Source organism: Nipponia nippon, unplaced genomic scaffold (genome assembly GCF_047370975.1).
Source record: "Nipponia nippon isolate SJK-2023a ecotype South Korea unplaced genomic scaffold, ASM4737097v1 scaffold_6, whole genome shotgun sequence".
Taxonomy (NCBI): Eukaryota; Metazoa; Chordata; class Aves; order Pelecaniformes; family Threskiornithidae; genus Nipponia; species Nipponia nippon.
In genome coordinates this window covers 9,641,158-9,655,478 of record NW_028262380.1, presented here as the reverse complement: position 1 = coordinate 9,655,478, position 14,321 = coordinate 9,641,158, and the positions used below count along the sequence as shown (strand labels likewise).

Below are 14,321 nucleotides of genomic sequence, written 5' to 3'. Positions count from 1 at the left end.
TAATAAATTAAAACTACCTAGCACATTTTTTTTCTTCATGCCATTCAGCAATTATAAGGAGCTTTATGATAGCCAAGTACAGAGTATGGGGTCCTTAAAAAGGCTCACAAAAATCATTACAGTACTTTTAATCTCAAATAAGAGTGAGTTAAATTTTATACTTCAGCAAATAAGCATACATTCATAAATTTAGCCCAAATACAAGATTTCTTTATTTTCTTATTCAAAATAGCATTTTTTCTCTGTGGATTTTCCACCTAATTAAAGACCAGATATTTATTAATGCATAAGCACTATCATTTTTCAAATCAGTAACAAAGCACACCAAATACTATAATGCATCTTGCCCTTTTATTGTATTGTATTATAGAGAAAGAGGAGCACATACAGAATAATCACTGCCATCACAACCGTAAAGTTGCAGTGTCACTCTGATCCCTTTGGGAGTCAGAGAACACCCAATTGTCATTCATTCCACCTTTTTATTGTAACAAGCTGCGTATATCAAAACTCAACTGTGAGCAACCATTTTTCTAAATAAAAACACAGCCGAAAAACCAGCGCTTGCTAACGGGACTTTGCAAGATTCTTTAAGGTACCAGCAGAATAAGCATGCACAAGAGCAGTACAAAACCATAGACATGCTGCTCCCTGAAAAGGTGAGCTGTGCTGGAAAATTCACAGGTTCAGTGCTGGAACTCCATCTATCTATCTATCTATCATCTCCTGCAAAAAGCCAACTCAACATCTGTGTGTTACTTTTTGGTTCAAATCTAAGTGGGAGTAAAGTAACCTAAGGCTGGTATTTTGCAAAGGAGTTGTGTTAAACCTATTGTTTTATCTGTAAAACAAAATATGGTCTATGGTAAGAACCTCTGTTGCTTCCCATCAGCCAGTCACCAGTGCTACAGTGGAGTGTAATGCTAGTAGAAGCAATGTGTTGCTGTGTCATGCTGCTTCTCTTTTATACAGACTCGGTCCTGATGACCTATAAAGGGGTTTTCTAGAATACTACAAAGGACAAAGCAAATTTCCTACTTGAAATGCAGGTGCAAGGAAGCTTTTCCTTGCTGAGAACCACATGCCTTTCAAACAACTTTGGCAGAGTATATGGTAATCCACTCCTTTGTGTTATTGAGTATGACTGCACACAAAACAGTAAGTTGGCAGCGGGTCACAGTTCCCCAACACCCTGTGCTTAATGTGGTAGATAAAATGGGAGAGAAGCAAAATATCAGCCACGTATGGGAAGACAGCCATGGTGATAAAAGTTGGTAAAATTACTTTGAAAACCACTGTTGTTGATACTGCTCCCATACTCTTGTTTGAATAAAAGTTTCTAGCCTGTACAGAGGTGCTCTAGCTGATATACAAATCTCTATTAATTATACTTTGGAGATGACATTTTAAGCCCTATGAAAAATCTATTATTATCTACAAGAACTTTCCACTGGGGCCATTTTCTTATCTCCTCCCCAAAACAAAGGAAAAAAGCAAAACAACGAGAAAGGATTTGCTATTCTTTTTCAAAGAGTAACACGGTGCAATCTTGTCTACTACTACTACTACACTGCCTAAATTGTTTTCTTCTCTCTTGTCTCACACTGACTGCAGCAGGAATATTAATAGTATCAGCACTGTAACTCGCCACTACAGAGTGCAAAGTCCATGCAAGAGCTATGGACCGTTTTGGTAGAACTTAAATATTTCTCAAAATACAGTTTGCCAGAGACTCCTGGGCACGCAGGCGTTTTGTAGGCTCTCTGCCAAAACTCTCTGTAGAGGCCAGTTCGAGTGGTTCAATCCAGTATGTGATTTGCTTAATGAAAGACACTTCTCCAGAAGATTTTGGCAGATGCAATCAGTTCAATTGCCAGGCAGCATTCATGTGATTACAAACGTTACTGATCACATTAGATACTTAATAAATCTCTCCAAAAGGATCACAGCTACTGTGTGGCTCTAAGAAAACAAAATTGTGATACAGATTACTGTGTGTGCTGTGCACTGGACTCTTGATACAATTGGGAACAAATACCTTCCTTGGACTGCCAAGCAGTCAGTGACAACTATTAATTTCTATATAAAGCCATGACTGCTTGTTTGTAAATGTTTAGCTATGCATCATTGCAAAGTAGCTTCCTTTTCATGTTAGGGACACATTCGACTATAAATAAATAAAAGAATTTGACTTCACCTACTTTCACAGATCTACGGCAATTCAGATGTGGTGAGGGGTTGGCTTGAGAGTCCAAGGACAATTTTTGGCTTGAAATACCAGAAAAGTGAGATGCTATCCTTACATAAAACCCATGAGCGAGACTTTGGCACTATTTCTTCTGTTGACATTTCAGCAGATTCAATATCACATACAGTAATGATAAAACACATCAAAGCAAAAATTATCTCACTGAGCTGTACCTGTTTGGATAAAAATTGTTTTCCTTGCTATGTGGCACACCTTGCACTCTGTATCTTCTTGTAATTTATTGAACAGCATTTTAGAAATTAATAAATGTCCATTGGCCAAATCCCAGTGCTCATTTCAGTGTATTGCACGAAAGCAATCACACAGGCCTCTCTTTTCCGCTCTCAGGAGGAGGGTTTCTGTCTGCAAAAAACATGAAATCAAAGAACTGAATATATCACTTTAGAAGAGTATATAATTGATTAGACCTAATCCCTCCGCACAGCTGTATTCAAGGTGCTTTGCTGAGTGAAAAATCATCATTATTAGTGCTGGTTTTCATCCAGAAAAAGTGATGAAATAAGTATATTCAGAACCGAGACGCATGGAGAGTATTTTTAGAGTTTAAATGTTTTCATTTTCACAGTTAACTTCTAGGGAGTAGGCTGTCAAAGTTATTAAAGCGTCCTTTATAAATGCTGAGAAAAATTCCTCTTTCAACTGCACTGCTCTTAATTCCTTCGCAGTGATCGATGGCTTCCTGTTGACGATGTCTTCAGTGCTGTATAATTTAATTGTGCCAGATAGCATGTGCTGAGGAGCCAGTTGTGCTCTCAGTTACACTGCTGTTTCTCTAGAATAAGTCTGAGTTCAACCCAGCTGTCAGTCTAACCTTGTTGTCTGAAACGCATAATTTGTCAGGGCAGATCTAGACTTGAGTTTGTGGCTCCTATTTTAACCTGAGTTAATTTACTGACAGTTGCCTTATTATCAACTCTATTTGGAGCCATGGCCCCAGAACTCCATCAAAAGCCTAAAACCCATTCCCTATATACATCATTTAAAATTACTTGCTCTTGTTTTTGGAGCGTCTTAGTGGAAAAGCATTTCCAACCTTTTTTTCTCTGCATCCAGGAAAAAAAATTAACTTCAGACCCTCAAAGATATTTAAGTATCATTTATTTAATTGTGATCAAATAACTTAAATCTTTTGTGGGTCCTGGTCTCACTCTTTGAGAAACAAAGGGTGAATTTCTCAAATGGCACCATCATTTCAAAAGCTGAGTCTCTTGCAAGACTCAAAATAAAATTGTTGGTGCAAGCAAATCACATTAGCAAGTGCAATGGTGACTGAAGAGAAACTTCTTCCTGAGCACATCTTGTGGTTTTCACCCTGTGGTCTGTGGTCCCTTAAGTAGTTTGTAGACTGACTTTGAAGAGTTTCTTGAGGGGAAAAAAAGTTACCAGGCTTAAATTCACTATGAATGGGTTTCCCATTTGCACTGGAAAAAAAACAGTAAAGGTCGAAAACCGCTTGTTAACAAATTATCTAAAAGCTCTGTGAAATAGCAAGGTCTTCAGCCTGCTGGTGTTCCTCTGACATGATGCCTCTTGACAAATTAGAGACAGCAAAGGGCTAATTAACAAACATGCACAGTTTCCAAACGAGTAGCTGGGCACTTCTACCTGGGGACCTGCTCCAGCAAGCTCTGCCTTACTTGGCCAGCAGCACCTCTGTCCCCAGTAGTTCCCACTCTCTACTACTCATATCTTGTTCTCGGACTGCAATCTTCTGCAGGGAAAAGCTGTTTCAGAACTGCTTTTCCCTCCCCTCCGCAGCTCTCTGTCCTTTTCAACTCAAATTTTGACATCCACCTTTGCATTAAAGAGGACTTGTTCACTTTCCTTGTCTGCTTTCACTTATCGGCTTAGTGCAATGGCAGGCATTATTAAACACTGCTCCTCGCTTGTACAATGCAATCCTGGATGACTGAATGATCTCATTGTTGGGAGCCCAGTAGAAATCACAGAATCATCTTAACATCAAACAGGCTTACTGGATTTCACCGTAATGCCAACAAGCTGTCACTGGTGCCACAAACCCTGCCTAGGCATCACTCGTAACTATTTACAGGCAGGAAGAGCAGCTCTGGGAGAACTCAAGTGTAAACTGAATGACTATGAAAGAGAAACATCAATTACAAAAATTAATTGCGGCCCTGTTGGCATTGGCTTAGGAAGTCCCTGATAGGAACGGTCCCGCGTGGGGCTTGCCCTTGTTACAACAATTTTCAAGACGCAGGAGTTGTTGAATGAAGTTATTTGTGTGTAAAACTTGAGAAATTATAGTTGGTCAGCACAAGCCAAGCACCAGCGTTTAAGTAAGGATATGGAGGCTGTACCTTTCAGAGAATAGAAGGCCACAGTGTGCCATTCGTAGGGCCCTGGCCACTGCATTTCACTTTAGTATCTCTGCATCATTCAATGATTTGTATTTAACTAAAGCATCTCTTCCAGAAATGCCTTTGGAGTCTCAATCCAAAGGCTGGAAAAGATGGACAGCAATATATCCTTTCTTTACTGGTAGTATCAAACTCTCACAGTTGTCAAAGGGTGGGTGATGTTCCAGATAACTGGTTACGTTTGTTTTGGTGATGCACTGTCCCTATGCCCCTTGTCCTGTAATACTGAGAGCTGTCTGAATTAGTGCCTTGGCATCTCAGGCCTGTCCAGGTCCTCAAAGAAACAGAAGCTTATCTTGCAGTGCTCTGGGATCAGCTTCTCCCTTTTTATTCTGCTTCACCTCTTACAAGACAGCATTGCTCTCTGATGGGGTTGTATTCTCACGCCACCCTCCAAATAGAATAGCCAACACAGATATGTCTGAATATCTCTGTAAATGGGATTAAGGAATTGTGCTGCCTCTATTGCATTCAAAAAAATCTTCCCAGTGCAGCTTAGACAGAAATCTAGTACCTCCTTGCACTTCCCATGTAAAGCCTGGTGACAGTGTAAGAACCAACACAGCTGCGATTGCACGTGGTCTTGCTGCGGCATGCGTAGGTGCAAAACATTTCAGCTGAACCTAATCCAAACAGGTGAAACCCCGCTATGCACCAGAACAGCCCAGCACAGCTGCTGGAGGTAAAGCCTCTCTATTCACAGTCTACCACTTAACAGTTATTTAGTATTACGCTAGTGCATGGGAAAGTTTTGCAATGTAACCTGTACTGCACTCAGAGTTCTGCCCTAATCAGTTTGCTATTGATAGCTCGAGAAAGCTAAAGTCACTCCAACCTTATTGTGTGGGGCCCTACATGATTGCCCAAGGTCACGAGAAACCAAAGGCAAAGCAACGTAATTGCCCTTCTGTGTTATAGTTTGAGACACATAATTGATTTACATCTCTTTGGTTGACTCTGCTGTGAATGACAATTTGAGCGGAGCGTGACTTTAGAGGAACACGGAGCCCTTCTCACCTACCGACAGAGATGGCACTGGTCAAAGGTACCGAGTGAGTGCCTAAAGGAACAGGGAGATGTGGCTGCGAACTGGTTTCACTCACCGCAAGTTGCTTTATTGTCACGTTGCCAGTGTTAAGGGAGCTGTTAGGGAAGGAGAGGTAGGACAAGACATACATGGGGGGGCTTTAGTAGAGGTGAGAGACCTCCTGCCTCTTGCAAACTTCAGACAGCATGGGAACCACTGTGGTAAGCCCTACCCCGCTCAGTGTTTGTGCACATTTATGAACCCACCTATGTACGCATTGCTAAAATCAGGGCATTTAACACACCCTCATTTTTTGTTCATTGGGATCTCTGCAGCACAAGACGAGCATGTGAAGTTGCAAAATGCCCTGTGTGCTGTGATAACTACCTGAGCAAATGTGCTTCCCCCTTTTTCACGGAGTATCGATCCATGAGCAAGGAATATAGGTGTTTCCCTTTCCTCTCTGCCAGCCCTGCCTGCCGCCTTCCTGCTCTGTCATTTGCTTTCTGTTCCTGCCCAGCGAACAGTCAGTCCACAGCTCGGAAGCAATGGTGTGAGATAAAGAGTAAATCATCTTTCTTGTTCTTCTCTCCTTCATACATCTTCTTTCCTTCTCTGTTTGATGCAGGGACTGTCTGGGGTAATTCCTTAGCCTGTTATGCAAGAAGTCTCACTAGATGATCTTCAATGACTCTCTCCAGCCTGTGAAAAATAATCTGTACTTGGTACAATCCTATTTGCTGAAATGGAAGTGAGTCAGCAGAGATGTCATGTCTGCTGTACGCAGACAGGCAGACCTGGCCACTTGGAGATAAAGGCTAAGTAAAAGCATTTCTATAGAAACACATACCCGCGTGTCTAGATTATATGCCGTCTTCTTTAAATCCTGCAACGCCCTCTGCATGAACTCAAACGCATGGCAGTCAACACAGGGACGACCTGGAAAAAGGTACAGAAGACATCACTGTCACAGCAGGAAATCTGGAGGGTGGCCGTACTGAGGGGATACCCAGAGACGTTGCAATGCCAGGAGAAAACCCATTTTACCGGGCACCTGCATCCCCATGTGTACAAAGTCAGGGCTGCCTGCGGACAGGGCTGTATCTATCCTCGTGCAAATGTGTAAGGACCAGCAAAACCACAAGAGCATTTTGCTGTGTGTGCTTTTCTGAACATAGCCCAGGCCTGATTCTGCCTGGTGCTGTGTGCCTTCAGCCCCCGGCCTCTCCCCTTAAAATGGAAAACCTCAAAACTTCTCAGACATGGGTTAATTCTCAACTGATGCACTGAAAATAGCAGTTTGCAGTGGTTCAGAAGTCAGACGGGCAGGTCTGTTTTTACAGGAGCTCTTACAGAGCAGCTTGGCAAGGGACAGTGCCAGATCTGTATTTGCTTCCTTTCACCTGCTGCTGTATTTTTTCTCTGCCAGGAATGCAAAGCATCCCACTGGCTCTGCAGCTGGTGCCCGTGTGTGCGCACAGAGGGGCAGGGCAGGGAAAAGGCGGAGAAGAGGAGGAGGAAGGGACCTGACAACAACTGAAATGGCTCACTTATGGACCTGGGCATTTCTGCTCTGCCAGGATTCACCCTGCACTAATTTCAGGCCCCTTCATTCAGTCACAGAGTTAGTGAAGTGTGGGTTTTCAGAAAAAGAAGTTGCAGATGCCGGAGGAGATATGGGGGGAATGGGGAGAGAGGACACTTTACATTGATCACAGAGCCCCCATGCTGGGGGGAGTGCTGAAATCCTTGTCCGCAGGCAGCCACTTGTGCTGCAGTGACACAGCAAAGAGGGTGGAAAGCTGCTGCTGAGATAGCTGGGGAGCTGCCCGGAGCCAGAGAGCTGCCATGCAGCACCTCGTGCCTGGCACCCTCCTGCCAACAGGCACTTCTGAGTTGGGCCTGATGGAGGGGAGCAGCCAGAGTGCTCCTCGGTCCCCAGCAAGGCTTTTCGGGGCTTTGACTTGTTCAGGAGGTGTTTCGCTCCCACCCATCCTCCTCCATCTCCCCTCCAGGCAGCTCACATCTCAGGGAGACCCAGGGATCAAGCCAGGAATTTAATTCCAGGGATACAGGGAGATGCAAAGTCCCCACCTCTGTAAGAACAGCATCACTCAAGATCCTCTCCAGGCCTGAGAGGACTAGCAACAGGATGGTTTTGAGAACATTTTAAAGATACTCAACCCCCTCCTGTTTTCAGTATTTCAACCATTTGATTGTTTTCACTTCAGATCATGGAGCAGAGCCCTTAGAAAGAATCTGCATCCTCAGTCTGCTGTCAGCAAATCCATCACTCACTTGGCCTGCTCCCTCCCCTTGCTGTGGTCTTCTCAGAAAGCACCTGCCCCGGCTCCACCTCAGTGAAGTGCTGCATACCCTGAAGTGCTTGTCACTGAGGTGTTCTCAAAATCAGAACTTGGAGAAAAAACAAACTATGGGTCATAAATTAATGTCTCCTGCTCTGGCAGTGTGGAGAAAGCATCTGTTAGGAGAGCCATGAATTCCATAGTCAATCACTGCTTGCCACCCAGGAAGTCTTTCCAGGCCCTCATGAAGGCCATGGCTGTGTGGGACCATTCACTGGTATTTAGGGCAGCCACGTGCTCCTATGCGGACAGGGAGGTACTAGTGGAACGGCACAACCATGCCAAGTGGTTACTTCTGCCACCCCTGTGAAAGCAGCTGCCCTGACGTCAAAGCAGCTTCTGCAGGAACATGGTGGTTGCACGGAGGACACCTGCCTGTGCAGGATCAGCAAGTGCGAAGCTTCCCACACGGCACTGCTCTTCAAAGCCACAGTGCAGATGCAGCCAGTTCCACCACACAATTGGATATTCACTCTCTAATATGGTTTCCTGGGCTGTCCTCCTTGGTGGAGCGTCCTTCCCCAGGCACAGCTCTCTCGGGGCCAGGTTAGCACCCCTGCTCGCTGGGAGCCAGCAGCCCTGCAGCACTGGCAGTGGGAGAGCTCGTGTGATTCCTCCGACCAGCTACATCCCAGGATGGGACGCATCATTTTGACTTCCAGCGGCGCAGAGAGGACTCACTGAAGCAGCTCCACCGGCAGAGGAGAGGACAGCTGTACCTGGGAGGAGGTGGCGAGCAGCTGGGGAGGTGGCTGGCTATAAACACTTCCACCCGTGTAGCCCTGCAGAGCATGCATCTGCTCAGCACTTTGGGGACTGAACCAGGGCAGCGCTGATCTCTCTGCCAAGCATCTTGCACTAGCACAGAGCACCTTGCATGCAGTTCCCCAAATAAAATAGGGGCGATATCCCACTACCTGGAAAGCCTATAGCTACAGTCAGACTTTTACCAGCAGAGCTGCCCAAGTCCTGTCTCTAGCCAGGCTTTTAATCTATTACACTAGCCAGCCTCTCGCAGTAGCCAATAGCAGATACCTAAGGAAGATGTAAGAATAAGCCTCCAGCAACGTTCTTCTAGCCTACCAAGAGGCTGGAGGATATCCTGAGTCTGGCTGGTGTTTCTACATCTGATAAGCCCTCCATGAATTTTTCTCACATTAATTTGCCCTGTTGCTTCCTGAATCCACGTAAACTTTTGGCATCTGCAGCATCCTGTGGCAATGCGTTCCCCAGCTCAGCTATTCACTGTGTGAACAAAATACCACTCCTGTCTGCTCTGAAGTTAACATCTGCTGCTTTCATTTCCTGCCTCTAATTTTTGCTCTGGAAGAGACATTTATTAAATATTCACCATCTTTGTCCCACTTATGACTTTGCTGCTCTCCATCATTCCCTGCCTCGGTGTCTCCTTTCCAGACTGAAGAGCTGGGCTGGTAAACTGGCCTATCTAACTGACTCTCTTTATGCTCACAATGTTTTCAGTAGGGTGCCCGTGGACATTTCCCCAAAGTCGTGATGTCTAAGGGTCTGTTTTCACAGAGGTTTTAAACAAATCTAAATACGTGCTGTATTTCCAATAGGAGCAATCCCACCCTGCTTTCTGTCCTTGGCTATGTGTTCCCACACCTTAGCTTGCTCACAGCAGGAGTGGCCATGCAGTTGCTCGGTCAGCTGGATCGCTGATTTTTTTTCTCCAGATCAGATCCTGAATGCCCAAGTTCTGAGGCCAGAACACAAAACAGGGCAAGGACAGGAGGCCACGTTATGGGGAAGAGAAGGGCAGAGGCAGCATAGGCTTACATCGGCTTAAAGCAATCATGAAATCAAACCTTAAGTCACAGCATAGCGAAGTACAGCAGAGTGCTATTAATTCCTTGCTGACAGCTGGGAACAGACTATCATTCATAGGAAGACTTAACAGGTTTGTGGATTAACATAATGAGAATTATCAAGAGTCAGCTATAATTCTTTAAATGGGTCCTGTCAGCACAAAGACTGTGTGTGTCTTTGTGTGTTTGGGGAGAAGTGGGGGAGGAGAGCTTAAAATATGCTTCTTGGATTCTTCTTGGTGAAAAACTGGAACTGAAAGCACCATGGAAGTCTAATTTACTTTTCTTCGCACGCACATGGTGTTTACTCTTTGTATTTTATGCACCTTGGCTAATGAAAACAGACTGACCAGCTTCTGTTCTTCAAGTTCCACTTTTCAGCTTTCACAGTGGGTGATCTGGGCTATAAATGCAATGGGAGGTTGGGGAAATAATTACTCGATTTTTTTTTTAGTGGATTGCACTGAACTTTAAAGAAAATAATCTGCAAACATTAGTAACACCACTTCATACTTGAACAGTCTTTTGCATATGCAAAGTGCTGTGTATAAAGTATAAGGACATGATTAATCACTGCTAATTAGCATTATTCATAAAAAGCTGGGCCTGGCTCTCTGGCTGGCAGAAAGTATGCCAAGTGGAGAGCAGGTGACGGTACCCCAAGCCAGATATTGGTGCCACACACAGGGCAGGATCTGTCTGCAAGGCTAAGAACTCTGACTCACTCTCACGCTTCTCTCCTGTGACTCCTGCACCTCCCACGCTTGCACGAGAGCATTGCTGCCCCTCTCCTGCTCGTGGTGCTGCAGGAGGGACACGTTTCTCCCACCAAGTGGGAGAGAGAGGCTGTCGTGCTGTGTAGTCCATGAGGGATTGTTCCTGCTAAAGGCACGTTCCCAGTTCCATGTCGCACACCTGGGAACAGAGAAAAGCATCGAGCACCAGACTGGTCTGCCCTGCAGAAGGACACTTAGTATGGTCCATGTACATTATATATCCCTGTCGGCCCCCTTTTTCTCCCTGGGTCATCCAGGATCACACAGCCACCATTTTACCTGGGCTGACAGTATGGCCTTAAGCACTGCCCCCAAAATGGGTCAGTGCCCAGGAAGATCAGCTCCTTGATGAGAAATAACCAGTGGAGCTGATGTCAAGCAGGAAAAGATGCAGGAATGTCTGTACTAGATCATATCAAAGGTCTGCCCAGCCCAATGTTCTCTCTCCTATAAGCTACACCTCTTGTAGGACATTAAATGTGTCTAGGAGCATTCCCAAGCTTTGAGAGCAGCTGGCATGGTCCAGCTCATCTCTGGAACAGTAAACTCTGTCTTCCAGATAGGTGAACAGCCTCCTGTCATGGACAAAAGTGTGCCAGGGACCATCCTAGCAGGTTACTAGTACAGTCGTGTGCCCATGCCAGGGAACATCCACGGGCACTGGTTATAGATGTGACCTTCACGGCCAACAATGGATGCCCATGGAAGAGCGCAAGAACAGGGCAAGTATGGAGGGATGTGTCCCCGAAGACCCTCCCCGGGCTCAGGAATACGCTGAGGCAGCTCCTGAGCCAGAAGAACTGCTGCTGTATCTAACAGCCCTTTCTAAGATTTTTTTCCTTGAATTTACCCAATCAGTTCTGCAATCCCATGTAAACTTTTAGCATCCACGGTGTCCTAAGGGAGGAGTTCCACAGGTTAGCTATCAGGAAGAGCCATGGTGGGAAAAGGAAAGTACCTGGATCACTTAGCAGTTATGCAGCACTCTCAGCAAGTGGCTGATTAGGAGCATCCCGAGTTCCTTGTTGCTTTAAAACTCTGTCTCTGCAGCAGCACGAAACAATTTATAATTCATGATCAGCTGAGAGTCTTCCTCCTGGCCTGGCCTCAGACATAAATACTGTTATGCATTCGTAGCAGTGCTACCAGCCTCCATTACTCAGGACAGAGCAGCGTGTCTCTGCAGAAATACCGGCCACAGAAACACTCTGATCTGCCCTTCATTCCTCACTCTCACATGCGGGAGTAAGACAAGACAAGGAATCTTCCTCAAGGGCTCTTCAGGGGACTTAGTGTCCTGGATATCAAAACCATGAGATAACTCCTTGAGATTGGGGTCAGAGACCCTGGCCAAGAGTTTTGTTCTACAGATTAAATGGGAGTTTCCACCACACAAGCAGAACAAGGAATCACCATATACTTTTTCCAAAAAATGTTATGACTTGCCTCTGCTAACATAGACACAAAGGGCACATATAATTTATTTTTCAAACACGATTTTCTCCTTGAGGACACAAAATGGACTACTTGCCACAAAACTTATTAAAGTAAATTAATGCCTAGAAAACAGACACACAAAATAGAGATGAGGTCTGTTTTAGAACAGACCACAACTTAGCACTAATAAAAAAAGAAGAGAATGGAAAAAGAAGGGAATTCAGCATTTAAGTCCTGTAGAGACAAATACACTTTGGTGTATTTGAAAACTAGTAATGGAATGATAGCAGAATAAAATGCAGCGACTAAATCAGGTCTTGTATTAAATATTTTGGTAGTAATGTAAAAAGATAGCTGTGACACAAAGTAAGCATGACTAAGAACTAGGGATTGGCTTGCATGCAATTACCTTCCTTTTTTTTTTTTTTCTCCCAGAGGATGTTTAAAGTTTCTAATGAGTGGCTACTTCACAAGTTTCTAATGAGTGGCTACTTCCCACTTGCTGTCATCAAAACACCCTGAGAACATTTACTCCATCCCCTGATATCTTTGAACAATTGCCTCATTTTGGAGCTGAGAAAGTTTAACTAGAGACTTGCTCAAAATGACAGGGGAAGCTAATATAGAGCTGTGATCTGAATTCAAGAGTTCCCAGCTCCACGGTGTGCTCAAGCCGGTTTTTCATATTTATTTATTTTTTAGGTTTGCAGAATAGCAGCAGGATTTCAGAAATCTATATATGTTTTACGAATACACTAAGTCAGCTTCCCCTGGGTCAATCTATAGTAGTTAGAAGAAAGTTGAACTTGACCTATTGTTCCAACCAAATACTAACACAAGCAAAATGTAACACCCTAGCAGAAATGAACACAAATTTTCTTCTAAGAATATCCAGACTAGCAAGGAGGTCATATGTATTGTGGCAAATCTGGAAACGAAACTCTCGAGAAGCAGATCTAAAAGATCTATGACCAAAGAGCTTTAAAGCGAGCTCCAAGCAGTTAGTATTTTTTCCTAAATAACTACGAATCGTTTGCTTGCTTGCTGGTTTTATAAGCACTGTTTTCATGTGCTTTGCTGACTTGTTACAAATTCATCGTTACTCCCTCGCTAATAAGGCAATGCAGTCTCCCCCTGGAGCTTGAGATCTGTGTGGCTGCTGTGGGTTAAGTGGAGGAAACGAAGCAGGACGCGGTGCAGCGGGAGGGCATGAGTGCGCACAGCAGGTACATACTTTCTGCAGGAATGACACTCCCGGAGTCCTGGCTGGCCCCCACAAGCCTCACGCTCAGCAGGCCAACCACCGAGATGAACGGGATCGCCACACGCATCACGCTCCAGACAGACGGCAACGCCATTACTCTCATCAATAATTCAAGCTTTCTTCCCTGCCTGAAACAAGGAGAAATAGTGAGAATCAGCAGTTTGCTCCCAGCACGCTCCCCACAAAGGAGTGGACGAGACGTGATAAGCACAGACCCACATGTACACGCAAACCCCCACGCACACATCACCGCAGTGACACGCCACGGCCTTGCGACGCACCCCAAGGACCAGTTTGCCAAGTACCTGATCTTTCTCTTCGCCTGTGTGCCAGACCCTTGGAGCAGCTGTAGCGAGCAGGCGAGGCTCCAGCAGCCACTCTGAGCATGCGTCCCCCCTGCATCCCCCCTTCCCTGATTAGGGCCATTGCCATGGAGATTTGCTATAGCAACACTGAAAAATTGGAGCTGCCAAGTGGAGAAGAAGATTTAAAGGGACCACAATGTGGTGGATGGTCGCTGCTGGACGACTCCTCTGCCTCTGCTCCTTGAAGGCCATGTCCTCCCCTTGGTGAACACTGGCTGCTGCCACCCACAGGAGAGGGTCTTAGGCAATTTTTGTGTTTGTTGCTTTTATTCCCAAAGGGACTGTGCTGAAATATGCAGCTCCCATCCCTTGCTTTAGCTGTAACTCACTTAAAGCGAGATTTTGTTCTGGGAGGTTCAAATGAGATGAAAACTCAAAAGTTTGCTTGGAAAAATAAAGATGCAGGGCCTGCTGATGGTGCCCCAGCCTCCAGGGCAGGCTCCATTTACAGGCTTCATTTAACTACACTGAAAACGAAGCCTTATGGACAACAGCAACATTGGCACATGAACCAGCCAGGAATATGGATCCTGCACAACAGGTAACCATGAAAACAGCCCAGCCAAAACCTATGCACCGCAAAAGTTTAAGGATGCTCACTTCAAGC

General features: G+C 45.1%; 1 protein-coding gene across 2 annotated transcripts; it reads right to left on the bottom strand.

Moving 5' to 3' along the window:
• Nucleotides 1-329: 329 nt before the first annotated feature.
• On the bottom strand, nucleotides 330-13,762 carry NICOL1 (NELL2 interacting cell ontogeny regulator 1). 2 transcript variants are annotated; one of them, XM_009471171.2, is made up of 4 exons: nucleotides 13,655-13,762; nucleotides 13,320-13,477; nucleotides 6,528-6,616; nucleotides 330-2,611 (listed from the first exon to the last, which is right to left on the bottom strand). In XM_009471171.2, exons 2-4 carry the CDS (start codon nucleotides 13,450-13,452, stop codon nucleotides 2,546-2,548), a joined length of 288 nt encoding a protein of 95 aa, XP_009469446.2. In that variant the 5' UTR covers nucleotides 13,453-13,477; nucleotides 13,655-13,762; the 3' UTR covers nucleotides 330-2,545. The 2 variants fall into 2 exon arrangements, with proteins under 2 accessions (XP_009469446.2, XP_087594055.1); XM_087737929.1 differs by having other exon boundaries at nucleotides 13,593-13,676.
• Between the last annotated feature and the right edge of the window lie 559 nt (nucleotides 13,763-14,321).